At 43.2% G+C, this 25,750-nt stretch overlaps 1 protein-coding gene across 9 annotated transcripts in view; it reads right to left on the reverse strand.

Annotated features, from left to right (window-relative positions):
- Positions 1 to 25,750, reverse strand: part of MPDZ (multiple PDZ domain crumbs cell polarity complex component) — an 856,387-nt gene that overhangs the window by 48,560 nt on the left and 782,077 nt on the right. For all 9 annotated transcript variants that reach the window (XM_086961394.1, XM_086961393.1, XM_086961386.1 and 6 more), the window contains 2 exons: positions 24,576 to 24,616; positions 1,694 to 1,816 (listed from right to left, as the gene is read on the reverse strand). In XM_086961394.1, coding sequence (XP_086817520.1) covers positions 1,694 to 1,816; positions 24,576 to 24,616 — 164 coding nt within the window. The remainder of the gene's footprint in view (positions 1 to 1,693; positions 1,817 to 24,575; positions 24,617 to 25,750) is intronic.

Raw genomic sequence — 25,750 nt, forward strand, 5'->3', positions numbered from 1 at the left:
AGAGGTCTGCAACGCTTTGATGTCCGTCTCATTTGATTTTGATCTATCCGTGGTCTTACCCAGATCTGTGCGAAGCAAGTTTACCTCAATGGAGATTTTGTCCATTTTGGTTTCGAGGTTGGTACCTAGCGTTTGAGTTGCGGCCATTATTGATGCTAGGGATGGTTCCATCTGGCCCTCCTGGTCCCCATCCACTGCTCCCGATGTTCCCTGGCCCAGCGGGACCGCATACTTAACCAGTTTATTGGTCTGGGTGGACGCACCTCCCTTTGGCCTCATGGTGAACAGGCGGCACCCCGCGGCCCAACCGCCGGGACCGAGGGAGCGAGGGGCGGCTGTAGGGATTTCCGGCGTTTCCGCCTCCTAGTTCGTGTGGCCGGTGCCTTCCTTCCAAACTTGCGACACTAAGTTCATCACCTCTGGGCCCCAGCGTGCCGACCCCGGCCAAGGGCGTCTTCTCCCGGTTCCCACAGGCCAAAACAAACCGTCTACGGGTCCAGTGCGCCACCGCTCCAGGGAATGTGCCACCAGGGGTCCAGATCCTCACCGCTGCACCTGGACGTATAGGGCGTTATCTCAGGCCTTCACACAGTCTCCGGAACTCCTCACCACTACTAGTGCCAATACCCTGTGTAGGGCTCAGCCACGTCCCATTCCACGATGCAGGGGTCTCGTCCCCCCGGGGCTCTTCAACAGGACCCGGGCGATGCCGCCCTGTGTTGCCGGTCCATCCACTTCGCCACCGCGTGTTCTCAGCCGCCTTGCTGTCGATTCAGGAGCCCCCTCCCCACTCGGGGGTTCTTGTGTGGGCCTCGCGCGACTCACCAGGCGCTACCTCCTCTCTGTGCCCCAGGACCCAGCTCCCACATGGAGCCGCAAAAGGGCGCCAACAGGATGGAATTTGGTGCTCCCGGGGGGCCAGCGTGCCCCCCACCTCCACATCTCACCAGGCCCCACCGGCTGTTTGACAAAGGCGCGGCCCGGGCGCCGCGTCCGCAGGAGCCTCGATGGGCCGGCGGCCCCCTTCAGGCCCAAGTGATATAAGTAGGCCCCAAGCCGGGCCCTCGAGTTCAATTTCTCCCGGCACGTGGGCTCCAGGCAGACTGCCCCAGGTCCGCCGCGGCTAGAAAGACGGCCGCGACTCGGCCGCACTGGGTCGCGGAGCTCCGGTTTCCGCTCCGGTCGAGGGCACCACCTGTAAGGGAATCAGGCCGTAGATGTAGAAGCGCCCTGGCCAGGATATTGGTCGGATGTTCACGGGGACAGCCTCGGTCCCGGCGGAAATCGGGTCCTAGGCGGCCATCTTCTTGCTCCGACCTTTTTAACAGAAATTCAATTCTCTTACGGACACTTGTGACAAATGCTTGGAAAACAGGTACTAGCTCTACACTCTTTGGCCGGTTTAGTAAAAGTAGTGGTGAAAAATATCAACAGTTGAATGTTATAAGAAATTTTCAGATATGTAATGTGTAGCCCAGCAAGACTCGGAGAGAGGGACACTTTTTCACCAATCTAGCCAAAAAGGTTATTACAAGTATCACAGACAAATGAAGACTTCAGAATTGTCCACCAGAAATCCCCAAGTCAATGAATGCCACTAATAGAACACAAATAAATGACTAATCATCAAATGCTGAGGCAGCTCTGCATCATCTGGGAAACTCTTGATATTTATGGATTACAAATAACTTACCCTGAGTTTCTGAGTTTGGGCTACAACTCCATTCGGGTGCATCATGGCGATAAATATGGGCACATCTCCAAGAGGACTTCCAACTCCTCCAGCAATGCTGACGCCCAGTGAGTCAGAAGGACCCTGAAGGTGCATAAATAAAAGAAAAAGGTATGTTTGTCAGTCATTATAAAACATTTTCTAAAAACTGAAAACTACAAGACAATTAGCTCTAGCAATCTTCTGCACCATTAACCAATATAGATCATAATAACTTAATTAACGACGAACAATTTCTAACTATTTCAAATGTTTGTAAATGATATCTACCAACGCGGGAAAGCAAAACAGTATTGTCACTCATAATCTATGAAGACACCATCTAGCAAAATATTCCAGGTAAAGCATTTTCAAAACACCGTTGTGAATACTCAATTCTGGTAAATTTATGATTTATTTTTAGATTACTTAAAATGATGTACAAGACAACACAATAAAAAACAATTGTCTAAGGACTGGACGCCGGGCATTAACTTACCCACAAAATGGAATAAGTTACTTACACTGTAAGCATCTGCTTGTGGCACGTAGTGCTGTAGATGCACATGGTACGCATACTCCTGCAATCTAGTGTGTGCAAATAGTTTTGCTTTGAAATAGTCTTTCGACTCATGAGGTATATTGATGCCTCCTATGACTGTTAATATGCATGGGCATCGACTCCTTTTTTAGAATATTTTGTGCACAGTGAGTGAGGATGAAGATGGAGCGTAAAAAAGAAAAAGTAGATGACCATACAAAAAGAGAAAGAGTAAAGGACATCTACAACAACCAGAGCCTTCCGGGAGGAGAGGGGGTGCATGTGAATCTACAGCACTACATGCCACAAACAGATGCTTACAGGGTAAGTAGTATATTCCATTTGTGGCATGTGCAGCTGTAGATACACATGCTCTGCATAGACTGATAATCAGTACTCCCGTAAGTGGTGACTAGCCAAAGAATTTTGCAGAAGAAAGAAAAATAGCTTGGCCAACCTTTGCTTGTTGTTGTGCTAAGACATCTACACAGGAGTGTTTGGTGATCGTGCGTGGAGTGGACCAAGTAGCTGCTTTACAGATGTCAGCAATGGAAATGTTGCCAAGGTAGGTCATTGATGCCCCATTTCTTTGAGGGGAGTGCAATGTGGGCAGGCCTTTTGTAAATTTTAACAAACCATCTGGCTATGCCACCTTGGACAGGGCATTGCCTTTGTGTAGTTTGGTGAAAGTGACAAAGAGTTGCCGGGTTTCACAAAGGGGTTTGTTTCTGTCAATGTAGTACATGAGGGCAAGCTTGACATCCAGAGTATGGAGGGATATCTCTGCCACAGAGCCTGGCTGTGGGAAGAAAACGAGTAACTCAATGGTTTGATTAATCTTTAGCAGAAACTTTGGGCTGGTCTTAGGGACGACACTGTCATTATGAAATTGTAAGAAGAGTTTCTCCACAGTGAGGGCTTGGAAGTCGCTCACACACCTCAAGGACATGTTAGTAGTGTTAGCGGCAAGGAAGGCAACCTTCCAAGACAGGAACTGAAGTTTCAAAAGGAGGGTCCATAAGTCTTGTAAGTACAATATTGAGGTTCCAGATGGGCCAGAGATACCCTGGGCAAGATTACCTTTTTGAGCTCTTGTATAAAAACTTTGATGGCAGGGATGATAAACAAGGAAGAGTGCTCTCTATTTTGAAAATAAGCTGTGATTGCAGTCAGATGAAGATGTATCAAAGTGTATGCAAGGTCAGATGTATGAAGATGAAGAAGGTAACAGGCTATGTTTTTTACCGCTGGCTTGAGAGGATGTATGTGTTTGTGAAGGCAATAGTGGACTAATAATTACCACTTGGCCGAATTGCAGGTCCATGTAGTCGGTTTACAGGCCTCTTTAAGGATGGACATACATTCTACCAGCAGCACAGAGTTGAACTCTAGGATATAAGGAGCTAAATACAAGATTGAGCTGCCTGGGGTTTGGATGCCTGATGGCACCTTGGTTTTGTGTAAGAAGGTCTGGCCAGTTTCTCATAGAAAATCACTGACAAGTCTAGGAGGGTTGTCTGACCAGGGATGTCTAGCCCAAGTGGGAGCCAACATAAGGAGGGTGAGGGACGTTTGCCAAATCTTCTGAACCACATACGGAAGGAGTGGCACCGGCAGAAAAACGTAGGCAAATACAGCTGACCCTTTCATCAATAGTGCATTACCCATGGATTGTGAGTGAATAAACCTGGAGGGGAAGCTTTGGCATTTCGCATTCTGGATGGTTATGAAGAGATCTACGTCAGGAAACCACTAACAAAAATAGTACTGGAGTAGGACTGGAGGATGGAGTTTCACTCGTGAACTTGATGCCACATCTTATTTAACAGGTCTGAAAACTTGTTGTCCACTCCCAGTAGATACTCCAATAGCAAGTGTATCCTGTGGTGAAGTGACCAAGGCTAGATGTTCTGCACCAGTGCTGACAGCTGAAGAGAATGAGTGCCTCCCTTTTTATGAAGGTAATACATGGCTATCATTTTGTCCGTCTTGATAAGGACCATGTTGTGATGGACCTGATGGAAGAAGGCCTTGAGTGTTTGCTGGATGGCCATCAGCTGAAGTAACTGATGTGGAAGCCCTGTTGGTGGGGGGTCCACATGCCCTGAAAGGTCATACACTAGATGCACCCATGACACCCTGTAGGGGACGCATCTGTAGTGATGGTCACCAGCAGAACTGTATGTAGAAAGGGCTGACCCTGCAACAGGTTGCTGCTGTTCCACCACTGCAAAAAGCGATGGGTGTTGACCCAAATCAACACTAGATTCTCCCATTGATGCACTACCTGTGACCATTGTGTGGCTAGGTACCCTTGTAAAGAACGCACATGTAATTCACATGGGGGACCATGGGAATATACAAGAGGCCATCATGCCATGAAGGCGCATCTGTGTTATAACCGTTAATTGTTGAAAATGCTAAAAAAGAGGCAGTGGCAGTTGGAAAGCTTGGACCTGCGATTTCCTGAGGTAGGCCTTCCCAGTGACTGTGTTCAGAACTGAGCCCAGCAAGGGCTGGACCTGGAGGTGATGAATGTGGGACTTGACTGTTTCGACAATGAAACCTAAATTGTGGTGGAGGTCTAAGGTGGTCTGAATGTAGGAGAGACACTGTAGTCTGTTTGCACTCTTGATCAGTCAGTCGTCCAAATAAGGGAACGTGCATATGCTGCTCCTCCTGACATGGGAGCCGTAATGACCCCGAAGTGCAGCACATTCGACTGATTATTTTGAACACTTTCAATGAGTTGTAGGTAGCAGCGTTGAGAAGGGTGGATGGGCAGATCAAGATTGGCCATGGAGTTGCCTTGTTGTAGCAATATTGACATTTAGTACAATGACCGTATTGTATTGTGTTGTAATTGCATTTATATAGCGCTTACTACCCCTGACGAGGCGTCAAAGCGCTTTTTCGGCGAGTAGCACGCTACTCTGGGACCCATAGAGGATTAGTGTTGAATTAGTATAGTAAAACATGCATGTACATTTTAAGTGGTGGATAGGTTAGTCAGTTATTTGGATTCGGAATGATAGCAGAAAGATAGAGGAGGAAAAAAGGTGTGTATTGATATAGCAATTATTATCCCTGATGGTCTCTACTCCATAAGCCCATAAAGGATTAGGGGTGAAAATAATAAGGTGAAATATGAAAGTAATTTTAGTGGTGGACATTAGTCAGTTATTTGGAGTTAGAAGGAAAGTGGAGGGATAAAAGGGGAAGAAAGGTTTGCATTCATATGGCACTTGTTACCCCTGATAGGTGTTGAAGCGCTTGTTGTAGCAATATTGACATTTAGTACAATGACCATATTGTATTGTGTTGTAATTGCATTTATATAGCGCTTACTACCCCTGACGAGGCGTCAAAGCGCTTTTTCGACGAGTAGCACGCTACTCTGGGACCCATAGAGGATTAGTGTTGAATTAGTATAGTAAAACATGCATGTACATTTTAAGTGGTGGATAGGTTAGTCAGTTATTTGGATTCGGAATGATAGCAGAAAGATAGAGGAGGAAAAAAGGTGTGTATTGGTATAGCAATTATTATCCCTGATGGTCTCTACTCCATAAGCCCATAAAGGATTAGGGGTGAAAATAATAAGGTGAAATATGAAAGTAATTTTAGTGGTGGACATTAGTCAGTTATTTGGAGTTAGAAGGAAAGTGGAGGGATAAAAGGGGAAGAAAGGTTTGCATTCATATGGCACTTGTTACCCCTGATAGGTGTTGAAGCGCTTTTCTGGAGAGTAGCACGCCACTCCGGAACCCATAAAGGATTAGTGTTGAAAATTAGTATAGTAAAATATGAAGTAATTTGAGTAGTGGATATGTTATTCAGTTGTTTCGGTAGAGAAGGGTAGGTGGCGGGATAGAAGAGGGAAAGAGGTTTGTATTTATATAGCGCTTGCTACCCCTGATGGGGTTTTGAAGTGGAAGTAGCACGCTATTCTGGAACCCATAAGTATTAGTGTTGAATTAGTATGGTGAAACATGAAAGTCATTTTAGTGGTGGATATGTTAGTCAGTTATTTCGATTGAGAAGGGTTGGGGAGGGGTAGAAAAGGGAAAAGGTTTGCATTCATATAGCGCTTGTAACCCTGATAGGGTGTTGAGATGCTTTATTGGCGAGTAGCACGCTACTCTAGAATCCATAAAGGATTATTGGTGAATTAGTATAGTTGAATATGGATTTGAGAAGTGGACATGTTAGTCTGTTAATTTTGATTGAAAAGGATAGTGGAGGGATAAAAGAGTGAAGGATTTTTTTTTAAGTCTTAGCAGAAGGAGGAGGCTTTTGGCTGAGTAAAATGGAGTTTTGGAGGGGAGGAGTCAGAGGGAAGAGTTTAGAAAGGTTAGTAAAAGAGGTGTCAGATGATGCAAGGAGGGGTAGAGTAGGAGAGAGTCTAGAAAGGGTTATTTTGGGATCATAGCATCACTGGGTTGCTGCGGGGAATAATGAGGGTGAAGACCCAGGGCCCCCATTACACAAAAGGAAGGACATTTGCCTACTTATACAGGCAGCCTGTACCAGCAGCAATGAGGATATAAGAGACTAGTCCATACTGCGGAAAAACCCATCAAGAGTCTGAGACGGCTAACCTGGTCTGCATGCAGGAAAGGACTTCAGGCCAGGGCCCGATGTGACTACAGGATTGGTTCAATGGCGATTACACCAGAGGCTTTCCCTACCATTTCCCCTATGTGGCCAGTTTGAGTCTAGCCATCAGTGGCTCTGAGGAGAGCCAGTAGGGAAGCCGGGAACGGGCATGGTACCAAAGACAATACTAAAGCGACAATCCACATGGATCTGTTACCTGATAGCGGATACTGACGGTGGGCGCCTGGGACAGGGAGATTTGGGCAGCTGACTCCTACTTCCTTGGGCCTCGAGACCAGTGTGATCCCTCCACCTGTCTCTCGGTTGCTGGGCGGATTAGCCTTGCACACAATCATTCCAAGCAACAGCCAAGCCTGCTACCTGATCACTATGACGGGAAAAGACAGGGACCCCAAACACCCTAGACAGGGCCGATTCACAAAAGTGCTGGCCCCCCCAGATGGAGATTGTGCAGGCCATGCAGCTCCTGCCAGACACAGTGTGTTGCTCGAGGCAATATAATGCTCAAGAGAGGCGCTGGTAGGCAAAATAGTGAAGGTCTGCTCTGAAGTCACACTCCTAAGTCAAGACCTACCAAGGTATCACAAAGGTTGACGTTAGCAAGGACTTGAGTATTGGAGGTGGAGGATGTGGTTAAGGACCTCCAGAAAGGGGGGACTGAACTCCACAGCACAAACTCAGATATACTGTGGCAGTGAATAGGGCCCGGAGAAACAATCTCCGCTTCGTGGGCTTCCCAAAGGGAGCGGAGGGGACTAATGTACCTGCAGTTTTGGGGACCTGACTCAAGGACATAAATTTGCCAGAACAGTTCTCTGCCTGCTTCATCAAAGAGCAGCCACACCAAGCACTGAGCGCACGACCTCTGCCGGGGGCCCTCCTAGACCGATCATAGCAAAGTTTCTTAATTTTCTATAGAGACATGAGCCTGTGAAAAATGCGTCGCAAAGTTGAAGTTAGACCTGAAAATTCTAATGGGATTTCTGAACTACAGCGGTGAGGTCCAACATCAGCACCAGACATTCAATTCCGTCAAAGCGAAACTCAGAGCCCTCCACATTCAATACATGCTCCTACAAAACTGAAAGTCATCTATATGGGGAAAACACACTTCTTTAACACCCCCGAAGAGGCATGGGACTGGATAGAGCAGAGGCCGGTCCTCCGCCCTCCAAAAGAATCCACCTTGGAGAGACATCAGGTGCAACACGCGAAGACGAGACCTTGGTGCGGAGGAAACGCAGGACCGACAATATGCTGAAGGGCGGGACTGGAGAGACTCCTTATATCCTGAGAAAAACGACTCAGTACAAGCGAATCCTTGCGGATGAAAAAGGTGACCAGACTAGTGCAAAGAGTAAGACTGCCATGGGGAGCAAGTCATCAGACACTCATATAGATTTGGAAGACACTGGGATGTCCTCAGGACAAGAAACCCTGCACCCACTGGCTGCTGGCTGCTGCGATCTCTGCATGGAGCAAGACATAGAGGCTGGAACACAATCAACATCGAAAAACCCACCAAACCCGGACCCGATAGACTTAGGACCTGGCATTTGAATACCGAGAGATGGGGCTCTACATGTATAATCTACACCCCTAGCTTCGGGCTGGGGTTTCTTTTTTGAATTGCATTGTCGACTGGTTTATATGTTCTAAGTGCTTCAAGGTTGAGCACTGTGCTCGAAAGACCTCTCCATCTTCTTTAGCAAACAGCTGTTTCTCTTGGATGAAGGGGCCTGGTGGCAAGGGGTGGGAAGGGAGATTGGTTGGGGTGGAGGTAGGCAATGTGTTATGATTGATGCAGTTACTCCTGTGAATGTTGCCATGTCAATCTCTGAATCATTAAATAACAAAATCACCGGGTTGACTGTATAAGCAGTACGACTAAGTTTCATTATCTCGTACTACAATTCCCATGATTCTATGAGGTGACTTTCAGTTTGGGTGGGGATTTAAACAAACTCCGATCAGCAGGCAGAGGCAGATTAATCACTACAGCGGCAGATGTCTGGTGTGTTTGAGTGCACTTTTCTCCGGTTCGGTAAGGGTGCTACAACACCATTCCTGTGCTACTTTGCTTTTGCTGAGGTCCTGCATTAAGTGTTCCATCCTGAATATTAAGACTGTGTGCGCTGAACTTCCCATCAATGTGGCGGTTAACCAGCACGTCTCGGCGAGAACAAGGGTTCATCCCTTCCAATATTCACAATGTACAATGTTTTTTTGGGCTTAGTGAATTTCTATCGTCGATTCATTAATCAATTTAGTCTTTGGTGGCACCAATTACAAAACTGTTAAAAAACAAAGTTCTGTTTGGATGGACACAGGAAGCTAATCAGGAGTTCTGTCAGTTGAAAAAGGCATTTACCTCTGCTCTGATGTTGGCCTATCCAAGCCCTGAAATACCCTATCTGGTGGGAGCAGATGCATCTGAAGTGGCAGTAGGAGCAGTCCTCTACCAATGAGATAGACAAAAGGCAGTTGCATCCAATCACCTACATGTCCAGAAAGTTAGATGAGTCTGAAGTACATTATACCATAGCTGAAAAAGAATTATTAGCTAAACAAGATGCCTTTTGGGAATGGCAACATTACCTCATGGGAGTCAGTCACATCAAAACTGTACATACAGATCACCATAATTTACAGTTCATGAAATCAGCTCGTTTTTTATCCCCTAGACAATTTAGATAGATGTTATTCTTTGAGGAATTTCAGTTCATACTCACCTATAGGCCCGGGAGTGAAAACAAAAAAGCAAAAGCCCCCACAAGACAGGAATAAGTTCAGACACCGCACGAAGCTAAAGCTCAATCCATTATCGATCCACAGAAAATAGTATGTGCTCTACAAATGGAACAATTCTTAGACAAGATTGTACAGGCCATAAAAGCACATAGATGGGGTCATGGTTACTGAATAAAAAGGAATGGAAACTAAGACTAGGCTTACCAGCTCGTGGTACACAGTTATTGATCCCTACGATAGAACTACGTAAGAAAGTGTTACAATGGTGCAATTATGCGCCCTTCACTGGGCATAGTGAAAAAAACTACTGAAAGAGTGTTTGGACAATTTTGATGGCCATCAATAAGACAGAATGTTCAAAACATGATCCGTAAGTGTGAAATAAGTATGCAAGTAAAATCTGATATGGGCAAACCCTAATGGCTATAGCATCTAATGCCTTCTCCTGAAGTTTCATGGGTACAAATCTCTTTAGATTTTATAGTAGGGTTGCAGAATGATCCAGGGTGTATGACCATTCTAGTAGTGTTGGATAGTCTGACAAAAATGGGTCACTTCATAGCCTGCCCTTAAGCCCCTACATATAGACAAGTAGCTCAACTGTTACTAACACATATTTTTAGGTTACATGGTCATCTTAGGGTGATCGTTTTTGACCAAGGTACACAATTTATAGCTCCGTTTTGGACGGTATGGTGTTCTGCTTTACAAAGTTCGTCTACCATGTCCACTAGTTTTCAACCCCAACGGATGGACAGACCGAGATAAAATCAGACATTAAAGCAATATCTGTGATGCTACGTGAATAAGAACACTCATACATGTGTAGAATGGTTATGGATCGCTGAAGTGGCATACAACAGTGCTCAACATAGTACCACAAAAATAGCTCCTTATTTCAATATATATGGGTTTCATTCTCGATTCCTTCCATTGGTACGTCCCGGTGGAGGTCATAAAATACTGAGAGTACAGGCAAGAGCCAAACACATCCAAATACTCATGAAAACAACACAAAGAAACATTCAAGAGGCTAAAAACAAGTATTACAAATATGCAGATTTCCATTGGAGAAAAGAGCCTCAGTATAAGAAAGGGGATGGGGTGTGGTTGTCTACGAAAAATATACACTTCAGGAGGTACAGTGTATTCAATCCACGTTAAATAGGACCCTACAAAATCATTAAGATAGTAAATCCAGTGATAGTGAAATTGTCTCTGCCCAAACACATGAAGATACACTCCGTGTTTCAAGTATTGTTGGTTAAACCATCATATGAAGAGGCTACCAACCCCGATCTGGGTCGACCAAGAACCTGAATATGAGCTACAAGAAATCATTGATACAAAGAAACAAGATGACAAGCTATGGCATCTCGTATCGTGGAAAGGGTATGGACCTGAAGAAAATTCCTGAGAACCAGCTAGTGGGGGTTCATACCCCAAGAATTTGTTAAATGGTTTAATGTGAGGAATCCCATTAAACCTAAACCATGACAGTGTTATCCTTGATAAGGATGTACTGTTATGATTGATGCAGTTACTCCTGTGAAGGCTGCCATATCAGTGTCTGAATCATTAAACAACAAAATCACTGGGTTGACTGTGAAAGCCGTACGACTACGTTTTAGTATCTTGTACTACAATTCCCATGATTCAGTGAGGTGACTTCTAGTTAGGGCGGGCTTTTAAAAAAACTCAGATCAGCAGGCTGATGCAGAATATTCACTACAGTGGCAGACGTCGTGCATGTTTGAGCACGCTTTTCTCCAGTTCGGTAAGGGTGCTTTGGCACCATTCCTGTGCTACCTTGCTTATGTTGAGGTCTGCAACTATGCCTGCATTAAGTGTTCGGTTCTGAATATTAAGACTGTGTGCGCTGAACTTTCAGTCAGTGTGGCGGCTAACCACCACGTCTCAGAAAGACAAACAAGGTTTTGTGATACAAGCGTATGATGGCATACAGATATTGTGTATGCATAACTTCCCATCAGTGTGGTGGGTAATTCACATATTTCAGCGAGAAGAACAAGGTTTGGAAAAACTAGAGTATGTTTGACTACTAATAAGCTTGTGCTTCTTTGTCAAAACAGATTGGTAACTGTGCGAGTTTGTTTGTCAGAAAAGAGGCTTGTGTTTTCCTGCCAAGAAGAATTGGCAAATATGCGAGTATCAGATAAAGTTGGAACACATTATACAATCTTGATTGTGGAATAAATACATTGTTTCTGGGCATATCCTGATTTTACGACACAATCAATCCTTTGTATTTCTAGTAGAACCATGTTCCTGACAGAAGTATATTCATGGGCTACCGTCTCCTAAACATTTATTTGCTATTATCAATGTGAATCAGAAACTACGGAAGCATACCATTATCGCTTTTGATTCTCTTTTATATTCATGCAATTTTAACAGGGGGTCATCTAAGGACAGGTGGTTTCCCTCTCCCTGTGACGTTTGGCCAGGTATTTGAAATGGTGGGTACTAAGCTTAAAAAGAAATTAGCATGAAGCCAGGTATAGTGAGAATAGTTATGTATTCAACTGTTTTTTGTTCCTCAAATCCACAGATATTATAGATAGCAATGTATATTGACTAGGAACAGAAGTATATGTTCTCAAACCTTTTCAAGCAAATCATGGAGGATTATTGTTCTTTCTTTTCTTTTACAGGTACTCGTTAGAAAAGTATTGTATATATACATGAATTCATCAAACAAAATTATTAGTAAAAGACTAATGGTGCATTCTTTCCTCTAGGTCTCCTTCCACGCTGTTCCCTTCCTATACTTCCTATACTTCCCTCACTTGATCATTTAAAAATTCTGAGCTACATTGGCATACAGAATTGAGACGATCAAGAGGTGGACCCCATTTGTGCATCAATTCAATACTGTAGTATTGGAGAAGCTGACACTATGGTTGAGTTTTTGTAGTTATTGTTGGTCAGTCACATGGGTCACTAAGGGACAGGGACCACACAGGGTACACAAAGATGTTAAGAGCATATCCCACGTAGGTGGTGTGTAGAAAGATCATATCCCATGTCCGCATCTACTTTAGCTGAGGATCCAGTTTTACAGTGTTGACATGGAATGGCAATGGTCTGGGTGACAAAATTAAAAGGGGGTTGGAGACAAAATTTATTAAGAGGCTGCAACCAGACATAGTGATGCTTCAGGAAAAATTTGCAGGGCACACAGTGCAGATTTCTTTGCCAAGGCATCTAAATTGTGTTAGCGCATGCAAGCTATTCCACCAGGTCAAAGTGGTAGCCATATTAATCAAAGGATCTCTGCCCTTTCAGACAGTACGTCTCTCAAAGGATCCCCTGGGACGGTATGTGGGAGTTCCATGAAAATGGAATAGGAGAGACATAACCCTGATGTGCAGATATGCGAAGCCCTGACTCCAAGAGCCCCCATTGAGAAAGACTGTAGATATTCTGATTGAGACACCTTCGTCCCTTCATGTGATAGGGGGTGTTTTCAATGACGTAATTAATCCATCTCTTCACCACTCCGGAGGTGATAGGGGTTCATTGACTACCACAGCTTTGTCACGATTTGCTAGTACCCTCCAGCTTGCTGACCTGTGGTGACGACAACCCCAAGATAGACAATACTCCTACTATTCTGGAGCACACACTGTGTACTCCAAGTTAGACTATGCCTTTGTTCCCCGGGACGAACTAAGCAAGGTAGGGCAGGCTAACTATCTGGCGAGGGGTCTCTCTGACCACTCTCAGCTCATGGTGAGAATAGGAACCCAGGGTCATGACCATTCCACAGGGTGGCACCTCAATGATTGGGACTTGCAAGATGGTAAGATACTGAGGGGGATACAGGCGGACAGAGAAATATATTTCCTTGAAAATGAGAATTATTTCTCTTCTGGAGTGACGGTTTGGGAAGCATACATTACCGTGTTGCGGGACAAGGCTCAAAACTGAATTGCATTGGAAAAGAAAGAAAGGGCCAAATCACTGGAAGAACTAGAACAACAGATATTATGCCTCGAAAGAAAGGGAATCCATGACAATGATCAGCAGCTAGCCCGGCAACCCAACACCCTGAGACAGTGATATAGAGATCTGGCCAAGGATAATTTGAGGAAGCAGAGGCTGGCAATGCTCCATCGCCTTTATGAGTCGGAGACAAGGTGGGGAAGTTGCTGGCCGGGATCAGTAGGAAGGAACAGCAAGCCAGATGGGTGTGGGACATTGCAGATAGTCACGATGTAACACACACCACGGACACCCACATTGCTAGGGTATTTCCCGATTACTACAGGGTATTCTATACAGCCCTCCCACTTAGGACAAATGATGAGATACCTGGGAGCAGTTCAGACCCTGGTGCTGGGAGACGAAGTGGCACAGTAGGCTGACCTGACGCTAACAGAAATACAAGAGGAAGTGACAAAACTGTGACATGGGAATACCAACAGCCCTAATAGGATACCTAAAGAGTTGCATAAACGATGTATAGATCTCTTGAGCCCCCACCTCAAGAGATCTATTCACCTATTACTGTCATATAATGAAGGCATCTTATCCTGTGATCTGTGGTTGGCAAAGATAGTGGTAATACCTAAAGACGGCAAACCATACGATTGATGTGATTCATACCGTCTGCTGAAAAGTCATCCTGTGCCCTGGGCACCCCCCAACTTTTTGCTGACTGGTACTGGTGGCAACTGACTCTGACTGTGCTCTGCCTAGCCAGGCCCAGAACCAGTGCTATGGTGAAAACACTTAGAATACAGTGAAAATCCCTACAGACACTAGGGTTCACTAAGGGTTGGGGTACCCCTGAGATTGGTATGACCTACCCAATAGGGCCCGAATACATAATAGGGCAGGGGGATTGAAACTACCTATCAGTCCCTAGTATAATAATAGGGCATGGCAGTTTAGAGGCCAGCAGCCCTTTCTGCACTTGCATGTGTGCACTGCTGAAGCCTGAGGTCTTTGTAAAAGTGCCTCTGTGCGGCAGGACTACTTTTAAAAAGTAAATTGGGCCCAAACTTGACTTTTGTGTTTGGAGCACTTAATAATTGTTAACCTACAATCTTTGGGTATCTATAAGGTGGACCCTTATAAAATGAGTTTTATATGCCCTGGGCAAAGTGAAATTGCCCATTTCACTCCCCACAGTGTGATAAAGTGCTGCCCAAAATCGACTTTGGTGGTAGAAACATTGTGGAGGGAGGATCTGCAATATTTTTACATATTCAACCCCTAAAGTCTCCTCTAGGTGTTCCTGGGGTGGGGGTCCTGTAGATATATGTAGAGTACTTATAAAATATGATTTTATAAGCCCTGGCGCTGGAAAAATGTCCCAAGTCACTTTTCCCATTAGAAATCCCAAGCCATAGGTTAACATTGGAAAAGGTTATTAGTTAATAACTGGAGAAAGAAAAGCCATACAACTAGGATTAAAGGACTCAGTAGAATGGTAATGATAAATCCAACAAAATGGTATTGTTGAATTTATTGTAAATGTACAGGCAAGAAGTTATAAGACTTTTTTTGGTCTGTAAGCCAAAATTCAACCCTGTACTGCTCTGCCCTGATTGGTCAGAGATGAGTGGGCGAGCCTGGCTGCTTTGAAGAGGTGATAAATGACCCCTGGGGCTGGGAAGCCTCTCTGGGAGCAGAGGTTGCAGGACACAGGAATGCTAGAGCAGGGGGAGGAGTCGTAAACCATGGACTTCAAGTGAAGGGGAGGACCCAAGTGTCATTTACAACCTTACCCTGTTCACTTCCAGCCAGATGCTAGGATTAAGGAAGGAATGAGCAGATGCAAGGGGGAGAAACTATGGAGATTAGTCATCCTAGGGGTGCGTTTAGCCAGCTCTTCTCTCCCTGCTGAAAATTCAGACATATTGAATTTTGGAAGAATAGTGATTTCTGGGTTAGTATTTTGCCTCACTTTTCAGGAATTGGTCAGACCTTTGGGTGGAACTTTGCAGCTCATTGGACAGGAGTGTCCTTCTGCTTGATCCCAGAGAGCACTGAATAAGTATCTGAGAGGGGCGGTGCCTCTCAGATGTGCTTCTTGAAACTTAAGAGAATCAGAGGGGTCTGCGCTAAAGAGTTTGATGTGCATTTCCTAAGGCATGCACTCCGAAGATTGCGCCTTTTTGCACCATTTGAAACTACAGCCCTGTGGATCAAACCTGCTTCAAAAGAACTCAGGAGTGGACTCCCTGCAAGTTATATGTTAACAGAGCTCACCTGGACCATCACCACAAAGAATCCCCAGCCTGGAGTACTACCAGTGGATTTGGAAAGGTTTTGTCCAAGTGGATGGTGGGAATTGAAGTCTCACAATTTCAATGACCCTCATGGAGATTCCAGAAGCTTCGATTGAGTGTTGTATATTTTGGGACCCGCAAGAAGAACTTCAGAAAGGAGTTCTAACACTACCCAGCCTGCTGGGGGGGCTGCACAAGACTGGTGAGAGATCCTCCAGAACAATTGCTAAAGGTGAATATGTCCCTGTCAGATGCAACGGAATGACTAAAAGGGGCACTGTTGGTTTGTAAGCACTAGAAAGTGACTAATCTTTAAAACTTCATATTTCTGGTTCCCTACAGTGGATTATTTTCGTTTTGGTGTCATTTAAAAGATAAAAATATTTCCCGTGTTTATAAATTGTTGTTGGATTTTTATTTTGCGTTGTGTCCTAATTATTTACTGAATTGGTGTTTTTAAATGCTTTACATACCTGTCTTTGAAGTTAAGCCTGCCTGCTAGCAGCCACGTTACCAAGGGTTGAGCATAGAAATAATTTTCTAAGACCTATTCTGAGCCCTATTTGGTGTTGGTAGCCTTATTGCCAGTGGCAGACCTACAATTGCTCCTACCAATAATCCACTTTTCAACACCGTCCCATCCACATACTGAATGCTGAAGTAAAGATATTGGCAACGACAGTCAATACAGTGGCATGGTAACGGTTCTAGCGACCCGCCTCGTAAAACATATTACGTCTCTTATTCATGAAGACCAACCAGGCTTTATGCCTGGAAACGCCACCAGTTTAAACATTTGCAGGACCCATAACTGGCTGATGAAGGTGAAGGATTGCGACACACCGCACATATTTCTATCGCTAGACTGGGAAAAAGCATCTGATGCAGTACACTGGCCATTTCTAGAATGTACACTGACCAAATTCAGTATAGGACCAAAATTCCGAAGCTGGGTGGCACTACTATATAATATGCCCACCGCCACAGTTAGAGTAAATGGGGTGGTATCCGAAGCCTTCCATATCAAATCAAATCAAATCATAGAATATTTATTAAGTGCACATATCACTCGAAAGTCTCATGGCGCTGGTGGATGACTGAGATGAACTTGATTTTGTGCATTAGATGTCAAACAGCCATGTCTTTAAGTTCCTACAAAAACAGGTATGGTCGGGGGCAAGGCAGCGATGCCCCCTTTCACTGCTTCTCTTTGTGCTCATCCTTCAGTCGCTGGTCTGTGGCATCCAGTGCCATCTGGGAATCCAGGGCTTCAGGATAGCCTCCACTTACGAGGAGGAAGAAAAGATCTCCCTCTACCCCGATAATATTCTCCTCTATGTCACCGACACCGGCACCACTATTCCTGTCCTATTCAACATCATTGAGGAGTATGGGAGTCACTCTGGGTACAGGATAAATTGGAACAAGTCCACATTCTATTGCCCTGGCGAAGCCTAAGAATAGTTCCTGACGGCTTTCAATACCTTGGTATTTTTATCACCCCACACAGGGAGTTGAGTAGGCTCTGTAACCTTGGGAAGGTCCTACAAAAATGTAAACAAGATGCTAAGAAAGTCAGATATTTTTTAAATGATTACCTAGCCACAACTACTTTATGCTCTCCAAAACACGTACCATCCGCTCCAATGGACGGTGTTCACCGGACTGGAGGTCGATATCCCGTCTACTGTGGCAAAGAGGTCACCCTAGAATGGCATTAAATATGCTACAGTGCATACCTACAATGGTGGGATCGCATTTCCGGATGTAGAGGCCTACTATTGGGCTGCACATCTAATTCCCATAAATGAATGGTCGCACAAGGCAAGGGACCACCCTATATACAGGCTGGAAAGGGAATTGATGATACCGCACATGCAATTGCACTACCTCTATGGTGTAAAGGGAACTTCCCAATTATTACCGGCGAAACAAGTTACCCTGGAGGTGTGGGATAGAGCATCAAGAGGGATAGGATGGACACACTGGGTCACAAAGGCTAAGCCACTTTGGGAAGGAGCGTGGTTTAAGGAACTGCATAAATAAAGGGATTTGAAGGTTGGGACCACTTGGGCATTTCTGTGATGGGTGACATCCGGGAGCAGGGCGAGCTTAAACCCATGCCCATAATTTGTCAGGAATATGGGATACACAGATCCCAATTTACTAAATATGCACAGACGCGCCACGCATGGCAGACAGAGGGCATACTGTGCACGTACTTATCTGAATAAGCTCCACTAGAGGGGAGACTGCTACAAGAGGAGCTTGTAGAAAAGGCGGTTTCTATTACGTATAAAACTATAAACAACAATATGCCAGACAACTTGGGTAGACTATGGGAGAGGTGGGAGCAGGACATGGGAGCCCTGGAAGATGTTGGCAGGGAAGCTGCCCTACTGCACCCCAGAGAGGTACCCATCAAAGCTAGATTGCGCCTTATCCAATATAAAATCCTGCATAGAATAAACTATGACGGGGAGAAATTACACAAGATGGGTAGGTCAGAGACATCATACTGTCTTACATGCAGGGATGTTACGGGTGACTTTTACCACACGATATGGGCTTGCCCCACCATACAAGCCAAGCGGTGGCTATCGTTGGAGAGCTGGGGAAAATTTTGGAGGTATGTTACCAGTTGACCCTGGTTTTGTCCTCCTGGGGATCCTGAGTGAGGTTGATATTAATAGAGCCCAACTACTATTGACCTCATTGGGTATGGCTGCGGCCAAGCAAGATGCTTCTAGACGGTGGGCAGTGGAGGAGAGTCCCATGGCACAGGCATGGGGAAGAAGATGGATCTCTATATAGCTGCTTAACATAGTACATATATGAGCAGAGACTGCGCTAAAAAATGCGATAAAATTTGAGGTCCCAGGAGGAGTTACTATGGGCTGGATCTTGGGACAACGCATACGAATCCCCACCAATGACTGTTGATGATGCTGACAAGGTTGCACCTGGGGGTCTTCAGTAGTCAGGAACACACAATGTTGCCCTTGTTTCTGGGCAGGGATATGGAGACAGGTTCCATGGAAAGCCAACAATACTTATCAATTCTAACGAAGTACACTGATGATGATTGGATGCTGTCGTTGATGTTTTTGATATTTACAACATGTCAAAACAACTAAAAAGATTTATAAAACAAAAAAGAATATTGAAAAAAATCCCTATGAACAAAGATAGATTTTGATTACTATCTCCTGATCATAAATGATTACAATTGAACACCATGGACATTTGCATGAATTATGTGGTAACATGTTGCCCTCACACAAAATAGTTTTCTAGCTTTGAAAGGAGTATTGAAAAATAGAAATCAGTAGTAAGGAAGAGTTGGCGTAAGGCAAAGTCATGAAAGGGACACCAAAAAGAGGAAGGGTGATGAGGAAATGCTGGATAGGAGGAGAGGGAGATGGAGCAAAAAAGGTATGGAATGGAGTAAGGAGAGGGAAAAGAGTTGGGTGAGATCAAAAATACAGAAGGAGGGGGAGTATAGGTAGAGAGATGCAGCCACACTGACAGTGGAAATAAATGAAAGAAATTAGAGGGAAGAATTAAAAGGATGTAAGCAGAAGGGAAACACATGAGGCAGCAGCAAGAACAGGCATTACAGTGTAGACAGGTAACACAAGTTTTTAATGTTTTATCTTCTGGAGAAAACCTCCAAATGTATGTATTCGAATGGGAGTGAGCTCAAAAGGGAGTGCGCTGCTCTAAATATTGCCTTTATTCGCAGTATTCTGAGATCATAAATCTTTATTTTAAATGTGTCCATTATCATGGTCTCTTAAGTTTAGTAGGCTTCAGAGCTTTTCAGTGATGACCAGAGGGCATTCTGGGTACCAGCCAAAATTCTTGAGGAGGAAGTTCAGAAGCAACTGTCCGATTTCCTTGAATCCAACAATTGTCTCCATGACTCTCAATCTGGTTTTAGATCAGGCTACAGCGCGGAGACAGCATTTCTGAAAGTTGCAGAAACAGTACGTGAAACGGTAGACCAGGGCAGCTCTGCAATGCTCGTGCTGCTGTATCTCTCTGCTGCATTCAACATAGTGTCTCATCAGATTCTTTTAAGAGACTTGAACACTTAGGAGTGAGGGGAACCACGTTGTCTTGGTTCCAGTCGCTTTTAGTAAACCGCTCTCAACAGGTATTTCTTCGTCCCCAGAAACCCCTTGTGTGTGCTGTCCCCCAGGGCTTGGCTTTGAGCCCGCTGCTGTTCAATGTTTGTTTGACCCCCCTCGCTACCCTGGTCGAGAAATGGGGAGTGCGGGTAGCTCCTACGGTGTTGACACTCAGCTGGTGTTCTCTTTCAAAGAACACTCTGAGGCTCCTTCTGCCAACTTTAAGCAATGACTGAATAACATCTCGGCCTTGATGACTGAGAATTGCTTAAAATTAAACACTGAGAAAACAAAGATCCTGTTCTTCAATCAATCATCGCCCCCCCCTTGCTTGAACTCCAGTAGCCCTCAGAGCTAAAGCCTCCGATGGATCCCAGTAGATTCAGCCAGAAATTTGGGGTTTAATTTTGACAATGACCTCTGCTGTGAGGCCCAGATTCGCCTGGTCTCCTTGTCTTGCTTCTGGAAGCTGAGAGCCCTACGGCGATTCCTTCACTTCCTTCCGATAGATTGCAGGAAGAGAGTGGTCCATGTATTGGTCACATCCCATTTAGATTATGCCAATAGCCTATCTGGTCCGCGGCTGATTATATTTCAAAATGCTGCAGCCAGACTTATTAGGAAAGGGCCGTTCCGCCACCACATTTTCCCTCACTTGCGGAGCTTCAAATGGCTGCCCATCAATAAGAGCATCAAGTATAAGGCACTCATCCTTGCCCACAGAGCCACTAGAGATCGGGGCCTGGGTTACTTGAGACATAGACTCCAACACTACCATCAAGACGGGGTTCTGAGATCTAATCACCTAGAACTGCTCAGGATTCGTTGCTTATTTAAGGCTAGGATAAGTAGGCGAGCATTTTCGGTGAGAGCTGTGTCCCTCTGGAATTCCATATATCTTGAGAACAAGGGTACCCCATAAAGCGAGCCGATTTTAATAAGTGATGCTACCCTCTTCCATAGCGACTAAACCGCTAATCGGACCCCTAATACAGATTACAAGCCTTTTAAAAAACTTAGCTCCAGAAGGACCCACATTTAAGCTAATTTGCTCAGCTGCCCAGACTCCGATAATCGGTACTCCCTCGAATTCAAAATCTTTTCAGTCGAATCACCCAATGTCCCGTTTATTCTGATTTAAGTTTTCGGTCCAGATGGACTATCCTAACTACAGATTTCAGGAGGCTCCTCAGTCCTGAAGATGATCTAAATTCATATAGATCGAAACGTTGTCGACCTACTCAAGGAAATACCCCCACTCCATTGTATATATCTCTGTGGTTTTTACCTTGTTGTTGTGTGACATTTCGTTTTTCACTATGTTCACTCGTGTCACGTTATGCACCTTGTCACTCATATGAGCACCTGAAACTTTATGATAATTGTTGTAATAGAAAATAAATTAAAGATTCTATATGTACCTACATCTTTAGCTCCCCAGCGTGAATTAATCATACGCTATACTCCTATAAGGAGCTTATCAGGCCACCCCAGAACCATTGTTTTTCTAAAATACCTCTGGAATTCCATGCCTCTCCATCTCCATATGATTGAGTCAGAACCGGCATTCAGAAAAGCGCTGAAAATCTGTCTCTTTAACCTCCCGTAGCTCTCCCCTTTCTCCTCACTGTGAACCTGCATTTTAGCACCGGGACACCTCCATTGGAGGCAGCCATGCGCTTTATAAATCTCACTTATTAATATTATTACTGCAGATGCAGGACTTTGAAGATGACATAGGTAATTTGAATATTATTCTGGCTTCTTTGACAAGTCCTTGTATATCCTTTTATGCAAGCAAGATGCTGTTTCATTTTCTGCTTCCATGAAGTAGTCCAGTGGTTGAATGAAGGACAGCTTTAATTGGAGCTAATAAGGATCCTGGAATGACAAACACAATGACATTGCTATAGTAAATCCAGGATGACACCAGTGCCTGCACTATATTAAATAAGTCCTTTGGATACAGAAAGGGTCTGCGTTTTTCAGGTAGTGAAAGAAAGCACTCTGATATCTGTCTGTGTGTTCGATTAAAGAGGACATGGCAGGATGAGGGTTGTGCAAACTCATTGTCTATGTTCTACTACAGTAAATTGGTCACTTGCTAGTAGTTAGAGTTAGTTGAGGTTATCCTGAATCTTTAGGAAAGGGCAAAGTCTAGGTTTGAGGAAACCAGGCGCTCTTTTCGCAAACGGTTAATTTCATAATATCAGATTTTGCTAAATAGTTCGAACTTATTCTTGAAGATGTGGACTTGGTCATCTTCCTAGAGGAAAGTTATTTATAAAGATTTGATGACCTTAGGTATTTATTCTTCAGCCAGTGGGATAATTGTCCTTAGCAGGTGCTTTGGAGTGAAGCTAATGATGCTCTTGTTGGAGCATGTCTTTTGTGCAGTAAGATTGACTGATTACAGTAATTGTGTTGCAAATAAACTGAAGACATTCTTGGCATAAGGATTGTGTCTGAGTGTAAATCTGTTTAAGCATTAAGATAAACAATTTAGAATAATTATGCGGGGTAAGTTTACTTTGAATATAATTTGATTTGATTGAGATGATAATTATTTTTAAGCATATGTTTAGTGACCAATACAGATTTAGGTGAATTGTTGGCTCTCCATTGTTTGTTAAATATACGTACTTGCCTTTTTGAAAAAGTTCTCGAATCATGAGCATTAAAAAAATATATTTGTATTCATTTTACATATAAATCATAATGTTTCAAATAGTAGATATCAAAGTAAACTGAACTTTTGCAATTCACTGGGTACATAGGACAGCATACAAAACATATCAAGGACGAATCGAGGTCATGAGCTTTTTCATGATTGTGCTGAAGACTTAACACAGCCATGTTGTAGATGGAGAACAAATAATTCATTTTCCTGAATATTAACATGTCACATGGGATGTCTTCAAGTGCTTAAGCTATTTTACATTATTTGATTCATCTGACGGATCTCTTGGGGATAGATTAAACTGAAGAGTGTGTTGCAGGATGCACCTACTGAATGTGAATATCCGGTGGGATATTGAAATGACCCAAACAATCTACTTTGATGGGATTGTAATAATTTACACTAATCTGGTTGAGGAAAAATAGGTTCAAGATTTAACTTGGTCCACTGTAATCTAAGTATGGAATTTTGGAGATTTTTTTCACATTATATTAGTATAAAACTTTCTAGAAAACAATTAAATGTGTTGCCTCTGTTGATATTAAAGTCTCACAGATAAAAACTGTAATTATTTAGCATTTGGTCCTCTGCTATACTGACCGTGAGGTCTGTTTTTTGTCATCTGAGAGAGTATAGATAAAATGCAATTAAATAGTTAGGTTAATGGAGAAGGTTCATGACATTTAAAAGTTTGATGCATGTGAAATGAGGTGTACTTTTTAGCAGGGCGGGTTGATGCTATGTGTTAATACTACTCCTCCTATAATGAATTTCTGTCTACTAGTTCTAATTATATCATCAACAGGTGGACCCAGGAAACCCAGGATTGCTTGGAATTGGTAGCTTAGCCATTACTGGCCGAGTTGTAAAGAGACGTCTAGATATAGGTCTCCAAATGTGTTAGCAATGAAGCTGTGATGAATACTGGCTGACCTTCAAATATAAATACAGCCTCTCAGTATTTGGGAGGTCATCTTGCTGATAGGAAAGCAGACCGGGTCTCTGCCAATGAGTATGAATTTACATATGTTTTTGTCTTTGATCAGCTGTTGTGTGGCATGCTTGTGTTTATACAGGGAGATAATGTATTAGATATGTTTAGGTGAATCCTCAGTATTAAAGACGACTTCACAAGTGTATTTTGATAATCCTAAAGCAGCTCTTGAAGTAGGCCTTTTAAGGCAATTGATTACGATGCTTTGGACGAAGTTTGAGATGATAAGCCAAATTCAGAGTATCAATAGTTAAAATAAAATTCATATTGCTTTACTTAACATCAGTTTGTTATATCAACTTTTCTTGTTTTAAGATGGACACACGTGGAAGCTTCTTCAGTATTATGTAGAAAGGCTTTTCCAGGTTTATTTATTTTACTATTTAGAAATACCAGTACCATGGAAAATTCTGATATGCAGTTAATAAGGATTTTTATTAACAGCTTACAAACCACCAATAGTGTTTTCAATGCACAATTCCTTAGCATACATTGTGAGATGAATTGCTGCACTGACTTAGCTAGATAACACTTGTTTGTTAGTAACAGGTATTTACAATCTAAGTGTAAAATGGAACTTGCAGGTTTGAGTCCTAGAAGAGGGGATTCAACCTTCTGAACTTTTGAAGTTTATAAACTGAGAAAACACTTGATATCTACGGTACCTGAAATAGCAGAATCTGTGGTAATAGCTACTTAAAATACATTTACATAACTATAACTATCATCTTCAATCAGATCTTGGAGTCAATGTCACAGATTCTGCCATTACTTGTGAAGCATGTTTAATGACAATGTACGACGATGTAAGCACATTCTTCTCTTTGTATGAGCGTGTATTTGATATTCTGTCAATAACTGCTTTTTAATGTTACAACATACCTTCTTTATTTCCACAGTCCTGAGACCTTGTATTTCAGAAGCTGAAACAAAACAAAAAATTCACTGTCAACAATTGCAATTTCTACATTCCCTCTGGTGTTCTACTTTGACAGAACCAAGGTTTTATGGCTACCAAAGGTGTAGAGGAACAATGGTCTGCAGGTAAGGGACAGGCAGGAAGTAATTCTGGGCAAAAGAGCCTGTTGGCTTAACACATTATATTACAGAAGTAGCTCTGCTCATCTCTAGCATAACTGAAACAATTACATCCAAGAATAGCAAGTACATTTGTAACGTAAAAGAAGAATGCTGTTTTAGAAAAAACAAAAAGTACCTGAACTGTGATTTTGTTTTTGAGTCAGTAGTAGAACGATGTACCAATACAAATAAAAGACACATAAACTCGGTTTCTATTACTGTATGATCTCTTTGATCTCTAGATGGAACTAAGGGGGAACCAGTACAATAGTACTATGCAACATAATTAACACTGAAGAGAAACATACTTTAAATATCAAATCAAATTTCAATGGCCATGATTTACATATCGAAGTTGTTAAAAGCAATGTCCACTTTAAAAAGCCAAGTATGTCATTTTGCTTAACCAAGAGAAATCATAAATAATGTTTATGTTGAATACAGAACAATTGTTTGTTTGCGTTCATATATAATGTAACATGAACCTTATAATTGTATGCCAATCATTACAAGTACAGAACTGTAAAGATACTTATTGTCAATCGAGGGGTTTTGTCACAGACTATACCTTCTGTTTCTGAAAACATTAACATTATAGATTTAAACACGATCCCCCACCATCACTGAACTTGATTGCCAGTTCATTTGTCATTGGTACCTAAGCTCTAAACCTCAACCTTAGCTAATATTATTTAGAACTCTGTTCTAAATTTTCTGTGTATTCTTACTGCATTGTATAGAGCAGTATATAATTTATATTTGTGAAAGACTTCATGAATTTGTTTTGCTATATGTCACTGTCACGATGAATGTCTGAAGGCCAGGTGATCTGCTTCTCCAATAAGTAGGCATTTTAATTTCCTTTAATGCCAAACAACTCTAAATGTTCAGATCAATAAACATGTCTGCCACAGGCAGGGAAGATTAAAATAAAAAATCAGATCATCCAATAGTCTACTCTGCAAATCTGAAAACAG

The sequence above is a fragment of the Lissotriton vulgaris genome, chromosome 3_1 (assembly GCF_964263255.1).
Source record: "Lissotriton vulgaris chromosome 3_1, aLisVul1.2, whole genome shotgun sequence".
NCBI lineage: Eukaryota > Metazoa > Chordata > Amphibia > Caudata > Salamandridae > Lissotriton > Lissotriton vulgaris.